We start from the raw sequence: 17,768 nt of genomic DNA on the forward strand, positions 1-17,768 counted from the left end.
TTTATTGTACCGAAACACTTTGGGTTTTGTGTAAAAACTGCTTGGTAGGACAGAAACTAACACAGCTGAGTAAGAAATACTACTGTGAACTCCAGAATTAAAGATTCCAGTTATCCTTCCAGTTTGTATCTCTTGGTTGACTGACTTTGTCTTTTAAAAAGATGCAAGTTCAAAATGAGGCTTTTCTTGTGACTGATTCATAAGGGTTCAGTCTTGTGCAGATTCTCTAGTGACTTACAAGGGGTGATCTCTTATTGCAACCTTTTCCTTTATTGCTCTTACGAGTCTTTCTTTCTCATTTCTGCAGTTGCCTATTTTTGCAGAACTTGTAGGAGCATAATTGTTGTGGAAGACTCTCAGCCGGAGTCAAATCTGGTTGAACTGGTTGGCGAGTTTTCAAAACTTTTTGCACTTCTTGCAGACTAGGAGGCAGACAGCTATGGTAGCATAAGCTTTCTTGCGTTGGAAATCAGTAAAATCAACAATAGCAACAAACCTTATTCCCGAAATTCCTAAGTTCTGTAAAAGTATGTCAGCAGTGCTCCAGCTGTCAGGCTGAAAAATGCAATGAGAGACTTTCCAGTTCCAGCAGCTTTCAGTAGGATGGCTGTTCCTGAGCCCCCTGCCTCCTTGTCACGCTAACATCTGCTTATTGTGCTAAAAAACTTAGTGTATATTTGCACCGCTGCTTCAAAAAAATTCTACGATTTCATCCTTGCTTTCCTCCCCTGTTCTTTTTCTTCCATGAATTTGCCAATATGGCAATTGGCTTTGAGGGTTTGGACGCCTCAGGACTGGGGCTTCTAACGTGAGAAAAGTCACAAGCATTTTCTGTTCAGCCTCCTTGGCAGCAAAGACTTTTTTCTTTTCCTTTTTTTTTTTTTTTACAGCAGCTTTCAAATTCAATGGCCAATATTTTCCCTTGAGGCTTAGGAGATTCTGGATACTCAAGCCTGAAGAGATTCCTCCAAATTTTTCTCCAATGTGTTTTGGAGGTGTAATGTGAGGAACCCTCCCAAGCTCGCAGAGGTCGGTAGTAACATGTGCTGACAAACTGGCTGTGGTCAATGCGTGTTTCACTGATGTTACGTTGACCTTCATTTAATGCTGTGGTCCTGTGGCCAGAATATGTGGTCAGCATATTAATTTGCAGCATTTCTGGGGAACAGCATCCTGGGTGGGCTATAGGAGAAGTGATGGCACTGCTTATTAAATGAATTCACTCTTCTGCAGATAGCCCTGTCCTTGGAGGACCTATCTCTTATCCGAGTAAACAAGCAGCAAGGCAAGTACTGATTTATGAAAGTTAACCCAGCCAGATACACACTGATGTTTGATTCAACAGACTGGCCCTTCCTGGAGCCGTGCATGAGAGATGTTTGGGAACTAGAGAGGGCAGCCCTGCTTTGTGGTGGCAGAACCTGGCAGGAGCTTTTTCTGTTTCTAAACTTCTACTTGCTATCCCATGCCAACAGCTTTCTGTGGCATAGATATCGTTCTGCAATGAGCACCAGGCAAGTGGAGGACTAGCAGTACTCATGTTTTGTTAATAGCACTGCTCAGTATAATGGTTTTCTAATTGAGGTTTGCTTGCAAAGCTACAGTTATTTACTTACTTTAAAGCCAAAAAATCTTGATAATGTTTGAACTAATGGTTAGGGTTTTTTTTCTTGATTAAAATGCAAGTTATAGGATACATATTTTATATTGGGCCTATAAAACAGTTCTAGTCTAAGAGCTCAGCTGATAACTGAATACATGGACGGGAAGAATGGGGAAGGTTCAGAAATGACAGTGGAGAAGAAATAAAAAATGAATCAGCAGGATTATGGCATCTCTGCTAGCCATTGCAACCTGAATTAGTGTATTTTTTACCAACTGCTTCTGGAACATGCAGGGGAACAGTTTGAGGAAGCAGCAACAAAATGTGGAGCAGGCACTAACTTACCCAAAATAGCGTGGCTCTAGTTTTAGAAATCAAAATAGCTGCTGGACATACATATCATAATATATATAATACTAAAGACTATTGCAGTGATGTTTCAGGCTTCCTCTGCAGTGCTGCAGGCATGCCGGAGAGTAAGCAGACGGGTTATCTGGAACAGTTGGAAAGGAGCTTAGTCGAACTCAGTTAGGTTCTGTCTTTTGAGCACTTCTTCATCCAGAGTACCTGTAGTCTTTCGGGTCCTGCTGTGCAACTGTAGTGTCCTACACAAAATGCAAGCTGCTGGGTGAATCCCATTCCAAAATCTTACCATTATATACTGATAACTCCTGCACTAATGGTTGTCCTGTTTGTTCTCCGCTTTCTTCTAAGACATCTTTACATCCTTATTTTGTGTGGTATTGTATGGCAGCCTGGCTGGTCCATCCCTTTAACCTTGGAAGACTCCATCCTTCATGGTTTTGTCATGATTAAATGGCTGAAACATTGAATGTATTTGTTGTCGGAAATCCGTTTGCAGTGCCTCACTCCCCTTAAAACAGACCTAGTTTATTTAAACCGCCATATATTGCCGTATACCTGTGAGAAAGAAGGATGGGACAGACAAAAGTTCTGTTTGACCATTTTTAGACTCTAAGCTTTTTCCTTTCAAATTTTCATTCCGTATCTGCCCACAGTCATTGCCTCACTGCCTTCACCGAATGGCTTATCTCCTCATCTGCTGTGAAACTTCTTGCTTCTCCTGTCGTTGATACAGCTGCTCTTGACCATCAAATATCACTTTGGACTTTAGTTATGTATTATTTTTGTGAAGTGGTGCAAAATAATGAATTTAATAAATTAATTTATTATTTTAGTTTTGGATTTAACATACTTACAGGGTTGCTTTCTTACTTCTTTTGATAGCCAGCTCAAAATTGCCCATCAAACTTATAGAAATAGTGGTGGTCTCTTTCAAATTAAAAATTGCTACTTGAATTATACTGTGAGTATTACTGAAATACTTCCAAAATATTCAGATTACTTTTTAATGATAGAAAAATATTTTATTTAAAAACAGCTTTAAAAATCTACAAACGTACTTACGAAACTCTGAATGCTTAATTGAGCCTTCTATTCCTGACTTTTTGCAAAAGTATAAAATAAACACTGACTCACTCTGCTTAAACCAGCGATGCAACTTTAGCATTAAATAGAAGATTAAATATAACTTTGGTGAGGCTCTATTTCCAATCACGTGATAAAACTAAAATGTGGATAAAGCAGATAACTTTTAAAGAGTAAAAGTTCAGAGAATTAAGCTTTACGATAAATGCTGGAGATATGGTTTTGTTTCATGCAGGCTTCTTCAGCTCAGCTGACTGCTGGCTTTAACAATGCACTGTTATACTCGCTGTTGATCTTTCCTTTTTCCGTGAGGCACTTATTCCATCGCCACCGCATTCTGCCCAGTCAATTATAGGGAGCTGCAAAGTAGTAATGGAGAGGAGAGGGAGCTTCAAAATCCTGCCTCTAGCCAAAGAATTGCTTGCTCAAGATTTTTTAAAACCAAATTTTTCCTGAGCTGGTTCAAGTATTTTAAAGAGTTGGTGATACCAGTGTCAATCTTCAAGTGCCCATCTTTTCTAAAATCAGTGAACTTTCCTCCTCCTATTTCTTGCCTTTGTCTCGAGTCTTATCAACGCATCTTCTGAATTTGTTAATGCAATAGGGGTCGGAGAGAAAATTTGAAATGATCTCATAATCTAGGATATATTCTGTTCTTAAGAAAAACAGTTTAATTATTAAAAATGATAGTACAAATAATTTCAACTCTTTTGAATAGAAACCTTGTCTTATCAAAAGGGCTCCAGAGAACAACCTGAATCTGAAGAGAAATGATAACGCCAAAACACTGATTGCAGAAAAAGCTGGTAGAAATACAAATGAAGAGAAGGCATTGAAACAGTTTCTCTAAAAGAATTTGACTTTGTTGTCTTCTACAAAGTATGCTTTCATGGCTACTGGAGCTATATTTTAATACTGCGGCATGTGAAATAGCAGTGACTTGTAGATATGTGACAAAGTAAGCTGAACTATGTGAAGGGTATGGGAGAGACTGAATTTTGAAACTAAGAGCTGCTGATTGATTAGCAGGCAAGAACAAGGTCCACCCTTTCAGCATCGCTGCTAAGAGCTGCAGAAAGCCTCAGTACGGGCACAGGTGTCTTCAGTACTGAACTTCAGTACTGAATATTGACCTCTTCAGTGTGAACACGTCGTTACTTCCTTTTTACTCAAAGCAGCTAGCCAAAGCGTGGGATCTCATAGGTTATTTCAATTAGGAAAGAAATTGATGAGGCAATACAATATCTTAACAATGCTTTTGTATTTTCAACAAAGTGCAGACTCCTGGTCCTCCTCTGCCCCACCCCCACCCTTTTTTTTAGACACAGAGAAATTAAGTCTCTGGAAGAGAATCCAGTTCACAACTCCAGTTTTCTTTCTCCAAGGGCTCTGGTCAAAAGCTGATCAAAGGGCCTCACAGGGCCCTGAACTAATGCTTATTTTAGCTTTCTTAAAATCTTTTTTCTGAGTTCTAACTCTGCTTCTCCACTTGAATGTTTTTTCTAATGTCATAGAGCATGCAAGGCACACCCCAAACAAGATACAGTTCAAAGCTGCTGAGTAGTCTTTTTTGTCCTTGTTTGGGTTAGAATATGTACTTAATGGTTTTGTACACTCATCTTGAACAAACACCAACAATTGAATCCACCAGTATGAATATATATTAACCCAGATTGTAAACGCAGGACCGATTTTGGCTACGTTCATCATTCTGCTGAGGTCTAAAATGACGACAGTCCTTGCACGCCAAAAGAATATAAAACATTTAAGACAGTTGATCTAAACTGAACTACTTACACATTTACAGGATCTTTCTTACAGGATAATTTCAAATGGCAACACACTATCACTCTCATCCAAACCTAAGAGTCTTTCTTTCCCTACTCAGCTCTCTTTTAGACCTTCTTTCCATGTACCCATGAGGAATGTCTATTTTTTTCTCTGGTGACATTGCCCCCAAACCGTAAGCACAAGCATCTGTGTCCCATAGGAGAGGGATTTTGAAATAGTTAAGCCAGGACAGGAGCAGTCACAAGAACATCGTACGATTCAGAAGATGTTTAACCACGCTCAGACCACTGAAATGGATTCCTTTCACACATACATGCCTCTGTAATCAGAGTTAATGATGAAATAAACTGTACTTCAGTGGCAGTTTGAAGAGCTGCATTTGCAGAAGTGTCCTCAATTTTCCTTTTGCTTGGAAACATTATCCTCTTTGTCTGTCCTCATTCGATTCACGAGTTCAGAGATTGCAACTCGGATTCACTTTTTCACCAAGAAGATTTTGAGTTGCTAAGATCCCCCTAAACTCCAGGTTTTTTACTAGGCTTACCTGAGAAAATGTAGCTCTTCTTGTTCAGTGCAAACTAGTTGCTTACTCCTCATTGTTTCGCCTTGGCAACATCTTTCAAGGAGACTTTCACAAATTGTATCTATAAGATATTTTTTCTGCATTTTATTGCAGTTAGCCATGATGAAATCCCACATTACTTCACCTTCATGGGCTTCTTGCTCAAATTCCAGAGGTCTGTATTTTGAGTTTTTCTGATCACTTGAATCATTGTTTCTGTAAACAACTCTTATTATTTCCTTCATAGCAGTTCACCTAGACTACAATTCACGCTCTTTCCTCGCTAGAAACCAACCGACCCTGATAAGGATATTGCCGCTTCTGACCAGCACGGCTAGCCAAAACAACCTGTACGTTATCCTGGTTAGGAAGGGAAATTGTAAAGAAAAAAGGCTTCTTTCGTGCAACTAAATTTGTTTCAAAGGTTTGTGATTGTAATTCCTGTTTCTCAAGCATAGGAGAGTACAAAACACAAAGTATCCTCTTGCTCCAGCCTCTCCAGCCAACACTCAAAAAAAAAAAAAAAAGCCTGAGCTTTTTTTCCTGAGCACGTAAACCTGCTTTGAGCTTTGCTATTATGTCGTTTCTGAGCTCTGCCTTTCTCTTTGAACTGTCTCACCTACCTACTGCCAGACTCCCTGAACAGCACACAGAGGGCGCTTTGCCCAGGGTGCTCAAATTGCAGAGCAACCTTGTATTTACATTTGTTTTGTGTATGAAGTATTTGCTTCATTGTCTCTAACAGCCCTAGTTATTGACAGATGGTGGTTCAGCCGTGCAATTTCAACCCAACCTACAACTACGGCATGAAAAACTGTCTTGGGAAGATCTGGTAGAAAGATCACCACTACTTTGCTCCAGATGAGACCTAAGTATCCTCAGGCTAAGAATCATTTGTTGTTCTTACAGTGAAACTGTTTGTATTAAAACTTTATTCAGAATAGTGTTTCCAAGTATTTCCAAGGCTGCTAGAGGCAGAGGTTGGGTGAAATGTTGTACCGCTGACCCTGGTAACGTTTCAGAACAATAGAAGAAAGTCTCACAATTTTTTTCCTGCTTTGTATTAGAAAAATGAAGCATCAGGAAAATGTCTCAATACTAAGATTTTCTTCTTATTCCAAAATTATGATTAAGGCTAATTTAAAACAATTTAATGTATTTAGAATCAAACTCCGCACTCTTTTGGGCACTGTAATTCTCAATAATGCCAAACAGAAGTCAGGTAGGAATTCATTGAGAGTGTATACATTTCATCATTGCTTTGAATAAAAAAAATTAGTGAAAGAATTATTTCCCAAGAAATAAGTATTTAAACTTTTAAATAACTGTTATATAGAATAATTGGTAGTTACCAGATCACTTTGACTCTTCTAAAATACAAAGCTAAAATTTCTGATCCATGGGAAATTGAAATTATTTGCATTTGGAATGAATAATATTCAAATTTTTGACTTGCCCACAGGACAAGAATCCAGAATCCATACGACTTTATTCTTCTTGCAATAACTTTTTGTTTCAGTTATTGATTCCAAGGATTCCATTTACTTCCTTTAGGGCTGTCTTGATTATTTTGTGTGATTTTCCTACGCGCTATGTGGAAGTAGGCACACAAGGAACTGGACAGTCATCTAAACTCTGTCTTTAACTGCATCTGGACAAATAGGGTTGAAAAGTTGGTGCTTTTATTTGGGTTAAGTAGCAGGAGAGTCAGGTATATATACAAAATCATTTGCAAAACCGCAGTTAAGGCTGTGGATGACGGGCATCGTTTCCCAGACTTGGGAAGCTGCTGTGACTTAGGGAGGAGGGAGCCTGCAGAGGAGCGCAGGCGGCGTGCCTCGTCGCCCCGTGCAGGCAGGCAGAACTCGCCGTGAACCTGCTGGGAGGGCGCAGGAAACGGTTCGTTACCTATGCCACGCCGAGGAAACCAGCGACAGGAGAACGCGTGCCAGCCACGCGCGGCCCGAAGCGATCCCAAGCGCGGAGCGGCCGGCCCTGGGCCCTCGGCCGACGGGGCCTCGCGGCGCCCGGGGAGCGCGACACGACGCGTAGCACTTCTTGTTGATATCTACCTGTTTGGGAAGGGTTAAGAATAATAGGATTTTACACAGGAAGAAGGGGGGGGTGGGGAAGAGTATCTGGCACTCCTTTTACTTTGGCTTTCCAAGCCTTTACGGTCCCGCTCACCACGGTCTGTCCTGCAGCCGGGGAGCTGCCTTACTTCGAAGTGAAAACTGCAACAGCCGCAGCCCCCGTACGGGGCTCGGGGAGCTGAGGCTTTACAAATAAGGCGTGTTTCTCAAAAGGCGTCAGCTCCACGCTTATGTTTTCTAAGAGGGCTGGGAACGGCTCTGCCACGGCACTGGCGGGAGCGCTTGTTTGATTTTACCCCCTTTTCTGACGAGGCCGGCAGGCCGCCTCGCCGCCGCCGGCTCCCGCCTGCCCAGCGCGGCTGCCGCGCCGGGGCCGCAGCCCGCCCGGCTCCGCCGACCCTCCGCGGACCCGCCCCGCCTCCCTCCGCGGAGGGCCCGGCGCAGGCGGCGCCCCCGCCCCGCCCCGCCCCGCCCCGCGCTAACGGCCGCCGCGAGGCAAAGCGGGCGGCGGCCGGCTCGGCTCCCCAACATGGTATCACCCACAGCCCGCGCCCCGCGCCGCCGTGGTACGTGCCGGCGCGCGAGGCGCTTCCCCCCGGCCCAGGCGCCCCCCGCCCCCGTCCTCCCCTTCGCGGGCTGTGAGAGGGGCCGCCGCGCGCCGCCGCTCCCTCTCTTTGTGTGCGGGCGAGCGCGCGCGCGCGCGCGCGCGGGCGGGCGGGCCCGAGGCGCGGCGCGGCGGAGGGCGCCGGCGGCGGTTGGGAGCGCCGCTGCCGCCGCCGCTGCGGGGGCGGGGGGAAAGGTGGAGTGAGGCGCGCGGGGCGGCGGCGGGGGCAGCGGCGGCGGCGGCGGGGCGGGCCGGGACAGCGCGGGGGAGAGGCTGGCGGCGGGTGATGATGGCGTGGTGCGCGCGGCCGCTGGGCGGCCGGGAGGGCTGAGGGCAGGAGCCGGCGGGACCGCCCCCCCCCCCCCCCCCCCAGGTAGGTCGGCTCGGAAAGTTGGCGGCGAGGTGCCGGGCGGCTCCATTGTGCGCCCCGGCGGCGGCGGCCGCCCCGCGGCGCAGACGCGCTCGCGCGAGGAAGCCCCAACTTGGGGCCGAAACTTGGCCGCTTCCTCCCTTCCGGGCAGCGTGGAGGCGCCCGGGCCCCGCCGCGGTGCGTGAGGCGGCGTCGGGCCCGGCCCCCGCTCTCCTCTGGGCGGACAGGAAGGGCGCGGGCGGCGCCCCCCCCCCCCACCCCCGGCGCGGGACGGCCGTTGCCCGGGCGGGGTGGGGGCGGCGGCGGCGGCGGGCCCCCGCGCCGGTCCCGGGCAGGCGGGTGGGAGCAGCTGGGGCTGCGCTTCCCCCGGCCGACACAATGGGCTTTATTCCGTTGGCAGCCGCGGGGAGGTCTCGAATGGCGTTTCCCACCCGGAGGAGCGGCAAGTTTTAGATTCGTGTCACACACCAGCGAGGTCCCAAGTTAATTAAAACTCTCTGTCTCTCTGCAGATGGCTTTCTGGATGCTGTGATCCACAGTGGAGATAATATCCGATGGGGCCATTCACAGGCTGTGATTTCTTTCTCTCTGCGTATACTCTGGTGCACTCCATTTCAACGTGAGCACGGAGGCTGTCTGAGTTAAAGGCTGCTTTTCAAGTCTCGCTCCTTTCCAGACTTCTGCAGGATCTGGTCTGCGTGGTGTTGGAGGCGGGAAGCTTTGCACCTGTGAGTTTTCCTTCCTGTTCTCGCCCCGGAGTCGAGGGAGCTTTCTCTCTGACAATGATGAAGACGGAAGGCAAAGGGGAAAGGACTTTAAGAAGTGCTTCTCCACACAGAAATGCATATAAATCTGATTTCCATGCTATCAAATGCTCTTTTGATGGAGTAAACAATCCCGAAAACACTTGCAACAAAACAGGCCTTCAGCAGAAGCTAAGCACCTCTTCCAATGCAGGGGGAAATGAACCACACAGTCGAGGCAGAGCTGCCACTTATGGCAATAGAGTGCACAAGATCAAAAATATGTTTCTGCAGATGGGAGGCTCCTCTTCCACGCCCTCTTGTGAAAGTAGTCCCCCTGCTGAGACTAAGTTAGTCAGCCGGGCCCCTCCAGCAGATTACGGACCTTCTCCAGGTAGCCCGTCTTTCCTCATTGTCCAAAAAAATAATCTTCTTAATACAAGTACCAGCCCCTGCAGCAGTCCTGTGGATTCGTTGTCTGCGCCTTCTACTGCTGACAAGATCATCCGTAGCAGTGATGAGGCAGACCTGGACAAAGTTGCTCTGGCAGAAAAATTTTCTGAGACCAGGAAACTATTTGAGAGAAATATAAAACAACGAAGTTCAGGGGACAGATATTCTCCTAGCAAATGTGAAAGAAGTGAGGATAAGAGGAGACGTGGTTCAGCTTCTCCTGATTGCAGCAATGTGGTGGACCATTTCAGTTTTAATACAGAAGTGAGTCTTCCGGTTGCCCTGGAGAGAGTTGAAACTCAGGATAATGAGGAGCTGAAGCAGCAACATCCCAACAGTTGTCCCAAATCCTCCTTCCTGAATGCAGGACCCATTTCTAGGAGGCTGGAAAGTTTTCTGGGTGACAGTGATACTGAAGAATCCAAAGAAATGTCCAAAAATGATAGTACTTCAAATCAAGACCGTGTGAGAGGCCAGTGCAGTTCAGATTCATCTGCTGCTGCTGAAAGATCTTCAGAGAAGACTGCATCCACCAAAGTGCCTGGGATCACCAGAGATGAACTGAGCAAGGCACTTGAAAAAGACAAAAGAGAGCAACCACTACTTGAGAGAAATGTGCAGGATATGAGCAGTGTACCTGGTCAGGAGGCTAAGTGGAGATCAGACAGTATTCTCTACCAGGTTTCCCCCGTGGAGGGGACTTGCACAGAGCTGGTTGTGCAAGATGAAACCTCAGGGCATGAAAAACAGGGTTTGGAGAACAATCATGTTGATCAAGGCGATCAGCCGCTCAAACATCAAGCACAGGAAGGGAAGAGGAGTGACTTGGAGGCAGAAGAAGAGCTTACAGAATGCGGTGAGACCAATCAGGAAGAAATAAGAGATGGGATGTCTGTGAAAGAGGGTGCAGTTACACATATTCAGGATGTTCAAGAGCAGGAAGGGGACACTGAAGAAGAAGAGGAGGAGCAAGTGGCAGAAAAGCAGAGAGAGAACTTCAGTGCTTTTGGAATAGAGAATGAAGCTTTTGATGATGATAGGGATACAGAGCCAGAAAACCAAGGGCCTGACAGTAAAGAAATTTTGGAGGGAGAGGAGGAGTATATGTATGATAGTGAATATGAGGAGTTCCCTGGACTTTCTGAAGAGGAAGATCCTGAGCCAGACCGAAAAGTCAAGTTCTCGACAGCTCCTATCAAGGTAAGTAAATCTGATTTTTCTGGTTTTATTCTTTTGCAATCAAAAATACCCAGGAATTATATTTTTGTGGTGGTTCTTCCATGCCTCTAAAAACTCTTTAAAAGTGTAAATGGATGACTTTTATTCAAAACTGCTTGGTTTTCTAAACAAGGAAAAAGCTCAAGGTGAGTAAGAGGTGATTTAGGAATCACAGCGACTTCAAAAGACAATCTTATTATACATAGTGAAACGCATGAACTTTTACTTGCCTTATTGGGTATTTCTATGAACATTAGACTTTTATGAATTAACAAGTGACCTTTAATACTTGCATTCATTTGTTCAGAACTGTGATATTGCGTTGGGAGGGACTCATTCTATTGTACTTGGTGTACAAATGTTTTTAAAAAAACATATTAAACTTTAGATTTGTTCTCAGAATTACCTATGAGAAAATATCAAAAGACTGATTCCTATTATTTACGATTATAGGATTCTCTCTAATAATCCCCATGATTTTTTTTTTTTTTATACTGGCTTGGTCAATATTCTGTAGCAGTGTTAACATGAACCTTACAGAGTTATGAAGTTATGGAAGCAGGAGTTATGGGGCAGGTGAAGTAACAAGGAGTAATGAATACTGCAGCACTAACAAATTAAAAAGATTTAGGAGTCTGATCCTTATTCACCAAAAATAGTCCAAAATGAACAAAATCGTTCCACAGCTCAAGCCCTGTTTACCAGTAGTCGTCTTGCAGATTTCAGTTATTCTAGTTCCGCTTAGAGTTTGAGAGGAGAATGGGGAGTTGGGGGATGGCATGGAGCAGGAAACTCTCTGGTCTTTCTCAAGCGTACTCTTCTTCTTAGGCTATTGCAGAAAGGAAAAATTTAATCTTTAACAAACAGTTTTTACACTTTGTTCATACTGAGTCAGGACTCGCTTTCCCCCTTACTGATCAGAGGGATGTAAAAATTCTGACTACTGTACTTCCTGCAGCAGAGGATTGTCATTTCCCAGCTTGATAAACATACATCAGTGCTGTAGCCCAGAAAATGTTTTGGGTGTGGCAAAATACTGGTTTTGTTAATTGTGGTTTTTCTTATAGGCTCTCCATAGACAGGATGACTTTATATGGCTTTCTTGTAGTTAATGTTGTTTTAGTGGTGACCTGGAGCACTGAAGGAGAGCGCCAGTACTGGAGTTGCACAATGACTCTGGCTGAAGGCACATCTGCATGAGAGAGCCAGAGGGGCATCAGTCCATTTTCAAAGTGAAGAAAGCTCCCTTGCATTTGTGCACTTGAGTCTCTGAGGAAAGTGCAGTATATATAGTCTGTAAATGTGTGTTAGTTTACAGATCACTGATTTCCTGCTGTAGGCAGGAACGACAACTGGTCGTTGATGAGATCCCACTGAAGTAGTGATGTTTGTAATGGACTTTTCCTGCATTCTTTGTTATGTCTGTGCTAGATTTAGTTCAAAGCATAAATAGAAATCTGTGTTCCAACTGTGAGGAAAGCTCTCCTGTAGACAAAACTCAGGTAGTTTCTTGTAACTAGCACTGTTCAACCTACCTGCTTCTCTAAAAGCAGCTGGAGCCACCCTGTACCAGCTTCTCGATTACACAACCAAAAGATGAGCTCTTAATAGCAACTGTTATGGGTTTTCCATTAAAATTGCATAGTTATTGCCATAATACCTAACTCTTGGATTGGCAGAATAAACAGTTGTGTACTTAATAAGCATTTGTGTGTTTAGTAGTAATCTGGTCAGTGAACTTCCTTTTTAAGGCCTTAAAATTGAAGCTTGTGATACTTGTCTTCCTTTATCCCTTTTCAATGAAACTTATACACCTGTTATAGGAAAGATATAGTCAAATCTCTTTTGCATGCCATTTTCAATGGCTTTTTCTCCCCTATTTCTTTTGCATAGGCAATGTTTTCTTTCCTTGTCTGCATTCTTGTTTTGTATTTTGTATGATGGCTAGTGGAGATGGGTCCTGACATATAGTTTTGGGTGTTTTTGCTCTAGAACATAAAGAATAATTTTCCATCTTTTCTTGCACTTCTCTAAAATCTTTTTTTAGTAATGTACCTTTAAATAGCTCATTAACTTTTTAGAAAATCCAACTTTTACCTCGGAGGAAGAAATCTCTCTGATTTGACTTTGTGTGTGGATTTTAGTGCATTTTATATTGGAAGAGGAAAAAAATTCTGAGTGTAAAAAAAAGATTATTTCTACCCCACACCCGTAGCTAAGAGGAAGGCCATACTGAGAAATATATCCTACAAACATTCCTTTTTTTTCCAGTTTGAGTTAGACTTAGATTTAATTTGACTGAAATACGAGTGCCGTTCCAGACATGGAGGCCACTGTGGCCACTGAAGGAGAAGTTCTAGTTTTCTCCTTGTCTTAGAACCTCCTGAATGAGGCCAGGCAGGACTGCTGGTTTTTTTGTTTTCTTCCTGCACAGTGGTATGATGAATCCTGCCACTCTGCCCAGTTTAACTTTGTAGTGGTTATGAAGCAACCTTTTCTGTATTTTGCAGTTGCTGTTTAGCAGATGTCTGACAGAGCTATAGAATTCAAAACATTCAGAAGTGTTTGGGGAAGAAAAAGCATACTTTCAGGTCTTCAGGTTTCTGCAGTGGAGCTCTGACCATCGTACTTGATTTACTTAAAATAGAAGTTGGGTCTGTTTGTGTGGTAATGGATATAGCTTATACAGAAGTACTGGAAAAACAATGTTTATGCCGCAACAGCAGAGAGAACTTGATTAATATCTCTAATGAGAAGTTTCTAGTCAGTTGTAAAATTGGCAAGGCTTTTAAGTTTGGGGGGGAAAAAAAAAAAAAAAAAGATGGGGATGTAGAGGGATGATGGACCTGGGAGCTCCCAGGGAACATAGGATGAAGTCATAGTTAAAGCTAAATCTGAACCATGCTAGGGATCTGTAAATATTGACATCTGTAGCATGGCTTGAGATCATAATTTGATCTGAGAATTTCTAGGAAGATGGAACATAATGATTTGAATACTATATTATTTTAAGTAGCCCTGTGCCTGTGAAAATATAAATGAGACTTTTTAAAATAAATGTTTTGGTTCTGTAGAAGCTGATAACCATATGCCTTGGGAAGATTTCTTACTTGCCTTGGTTGACTTGACTCTTTAAGTCTTGCTGCTGTTTGATCTCTGCAGACCATGAGGAGCATTATGTTGCAGTTGCTTCTTTTTCCTACGGTAGTGAAGAGAGCAATAGTGTATGCTTATTAGCAGACCTTCACTAGCAGACTGGGTTTGTGTTATGGAACAAGGGTTATTTTTAGTCTCTTGTTGCCACAGATGAAGTCAATAAGAAATGAAAAGCACACTCAGCTGTCCAAGGTATTTACAAGGGAGCTGAATTTGTCCTGAAGTTTTCTAAATAAACTGGAAGAAAAAAAAAAAAAGGTCAGCACTGCAGACAGTGCAAATAATGTCAGGTAACTATGCTGTCATCCCTTTATATTTTAGTATGCTTTTGTAGAGATTAAACTGACTTTCAGTTATGTGGTTACCTTGACAGTCCTTAATTAACATGAATGTAATGCCTGAGTGCTGTTTGACACTTGTAGTTCTGACACTTTCCTTTGGTAAAACAAATGCCTATTTCCAAATTGATTACTTGGGATGTTTTTTCCCTCTAATTGCGTCAAACTTCCCTCAAAACCTTTAAGAGCACAGTGACTAAGTTCTGTAATGATTTGTGATGTCTACAAAATTTATTGTCAGGTAAGCTTAAAAGATAGTGCTGCTATTATTTGCATTCATAGATCTGCTTAGTTTACAGTGTTGTTCAGTTTATGTTGCATGGGAGCGTCTGTCCCCAGCTTTTTGTGAATAATACTTTCTTTCAAGACTGGAAAGTCAAGAACGCAAAGGGGAGGGGGAGGAAACCTTTGTACAGGCTTTGCTTTGATATTTAAACTTCTACTCAGCTGTGACAAACTTCTTAATTCTTCTGAATAAAGGAACTGAAAGCATTTTCCTAGTTTGTGTGTTGTTCTGACTCTAGCCAGGTATCACCCACCTCTATGAGAGTATACAAATCCTTCATAATATTGCCATTTGTCTGAGACTCATCAAAATATAAATATTCTTTTTATAGTTGTAATTTTGTTCAGGTTGGCATACTCGTCAGTCTGTAGGACAGAACTGCTTACTCTGAAAGCTAATGAAGCAGTAAATGAAGATGCACTTCAACTAGTTGTTTTTTTTTTTGTCCAATGGTGTATCTCTAAAAGCTTACCGCTCTTAGGAAATGCACGGTTTTCCTGGGCCAGTGTGTATTCTTGTTGAATGCTTTTTAACAGAATGTTGCAGAGTAGTGTTTCGGTTTCATACATCCTCTGATTTTAGAATTGTAATTTCTCGATGTCCAAATTTCATACATAGAAACAGATGCAAAATACACTAAATGCTGGAAGACTCCCAAATCCTGGAGTTTCTTCAACGGTTAGAGAATTGATGACTGCATAAATGGTCAACTGCATGTCAACCACAGGTCAAGCAGTTCAGTGAGATACTTCTGTAGTGTTAAGAGAAAAGTACTTGACATAGATGTAGGTTGATTTGTTGCTTGTTCTTTTTGACCCAATGTTAGCCGATCAATAGGGATATAGTAGAACCATCAGCAGCACGTGCTGCCTCTCCTATGGAGGAGAGCTGTGGGGGAAAGGAGGGAGGAAAGGGGATAAACGGGAGGCACCTAAAGGTTTCATCAGAGATGTACTCAGAAACATTGAGGAGGAGAAACAGAGGAGGTGAGGTTATTATGGAGATGAGAATGCAGGCAGAGGGATTTATAGGAGGAAAGTTCATTAGCTCAACAGTTCAGTTAAGGAGCTGAAAGATGCAGCTTCTTTTTGATGATGATGATTGCTGCTATTAGCACCTGAGGATATTTAACCTAGATCCTGAAAAATATCTGGAGTAGCTGAAACTTGTTTGTAGTTTACCTCTTGAGAGATGGAATAACATAAGTTACACATTAGAATGATATGAAAAGGGATAAGTCTGCTCAAAAGGATACCAGTAAAAAGAAACATGCCTCTATTAAATCCAATTTGACTATGTACTTTGAGATCATGAAGATGCAGTGTAGCAGTGGGGTTTTTTTTGTTGGTGGGTGGGTGGGTGGGGTTTGGTACAGGGCTCTTATGTTTTTCTTGAGTAGTGAAGTATTCTATTCCAAAAGGTGTGTAAAGCCTTTAGATGTATTTCTCAAACACTTTCTCCATCACCCTCTGAAGTGACTGGAAGTGAGACTATCCTAATCTGAGATGTTGGTCATCATTGTTAGTGACAGTATTACTGCAGATTATTTGAGTTGATCTGGTATGGCCTTGTTGTTGTTGTTTTTCCTCTCCTGTGATCACAAAGCAGCAAGGTGAACAACCAGCTAAAATTAATTTAACTCGACTATTTTGTGTTCAGTGTTACTTTTTCAAAGTTCTTCTTACCAATTTGCTCACTATTTAGGTAGTTTAGATTCAATCAAGTCAAGAATTTTGGTTTAGGAAGTACTAAATAAGAATACAACTCTATTTCTAGTTCTTCTGGATTGCCAGGCTGAAGCAAACGGTACTAAGGCATCTGTGAAGCCTATGTACGTTAGTAACTGAACTGTCTTCGATACGTATAGAGTCTTTCAGGAGCCAGGGAGTGAGTTTGGTTTGGGGGTGGGTTTTTTCTTCCACGCTAGTGGTATTGTGTTTTTTGCCTCTTCTGATCACGCCCTATTTGGAGTTTTTCAGTCTCTTCAGCAGTCTTTCAGTCAGAGAGCAAGGCCTCATCAACCAGTGGTAGTGAAACACAACAACTAAGTCTTGGAAGAGCTCTGCTTCTGTAGAGGGAGACATGGATGTTCTCTCAAATTCCATTCTGAATGTTTGAAATGGAATAGAATCGTTGCACAAAATCTGAACGGATACTTTCTCTGTCTTCAGTATTTTGTTTATTAAAGTTTAAAACTGAAAGGTCTGAAAATGAAAGGCTTTCTTCTTCTGGAGTAGGTAGTTTAATCTGACAGAAACGGATAGCATGTCTTGCTCTGTCCTGCTCTGTAAGTATTTAAAGTGCCTTTGTTACTGTAATGAAATACATAAATAGAGAATAAATTGTATTGTTTTTATTGAGAATTAAGTAGAGAATAGTGTGAGTGGCAAGAAACATGCTATTTTCTTTATGTTGGATTCATAAAGGCTTCCAACAAGAAGAGGTAAGTCAGAAGAGAGGTTTTGGAAGTAGTGCCGTTTAGTAGGTATTCCTATTGTTTTTCTCCTTCCTGAGTTCTGTTGTGAGAATGTGTTCAAAAGAAAAATGTTAGGGAAGTTAAAGCAGAATTCTCCCCAATTAGTGTTGGTGGTGATTTGCAGCTAGTAGGCCTTTTGGATTTATGCAAACCTTATGTGTGAAATTTCAGACTCTGTGCAGAAGAAATGAGCATAGGTGCGATTAGAAAGAAAAGAAGAGGGAAAGAGTCGAGAACAGCAAATAGGAGAACATGATGGGATTGAGTGTGGGGGAAAACATAAATTGCTCCATACAGGGACAGGAAATAGTGAACTGTGGGGTGGAGAAAGAAAGTAAAGACAATGTGTAAAAGGTATGCCAAGATGAGTATCAGGAAAAGAGAAATACTTGGAAGACAGGAAAAGAAATACCTAGGGCAGTGAAACAAAAGTTACTGAGTAGTTTGGCAAATGTGTGTCCGTGGACTTATGGTACTACTAATGTTGAATAATATTTTGTTTAATAGTTTGTCACAGGTGTTAACAGATGTTAGAGCTCTTCACAAACATTGAAAGTTTCAGTTGTTAAATCATGTGCTCATTCAACAACTGGAAACTATTGTATTAAAATAAATAGCAGGCTTCA

The 17,768-nt window shown here is 42.8% G+C and overlaps 1 protein-coding gene across 14 annotated transcripts in view; it reads left to right on the forward strand.

Moving 5' to 3' along the window:
- The window catches only part of LOC104148527 (neurabin-2), a 135,212-nt gene that overhangs the window by 78,129 nt on the left and 39,315 nt on the right, over positions 1 to 17,768 (forward strand). For 3 of the 14 annotated variants that reach the window (XM_068948562.1, XM_068948570.1, XM_068948567.1), the window contains exons 1-2: positions 8,220 to 8,297; positions 8,984 to 10,868. In XM_068948562.1, coding sequence (XP_068804663.1) covers positions 9,255 to 10,868 — 1,614 coding nt within the window. In that variant the 5' untranslated portion in view covers positions 8,220 to 8,297; positions 8,984 to 9,254. Of the gene's footprint in view, positions 1 to 7,963; positions 8,065 to 8,219; positions 8,298 to 8,358; positions 8,650 to 8,983; positions 10,869 to 17,768 lie in introns of those variants that run through there. The other 11 variants (XM_068948563.1, XM_068948569.1, XM_068948565.1 and 8 more) reach the window with 7 other exon arrangements.

The sequence above is a fragment of the Struthio camelus genome, chromosome 6 (assembly GCF_040807025.1).
Source record: "Struthio camelus isolate bStrCam1 chromosome 6, bStrCam1.hap1, whole genome shotgun sequence".
Classification (NCBI taxonomy): Eukaryota; Metazoa; Chordata; class Aves; order Struthioniformes; family Struthionidae; genus Struthio; species Struthio camelus.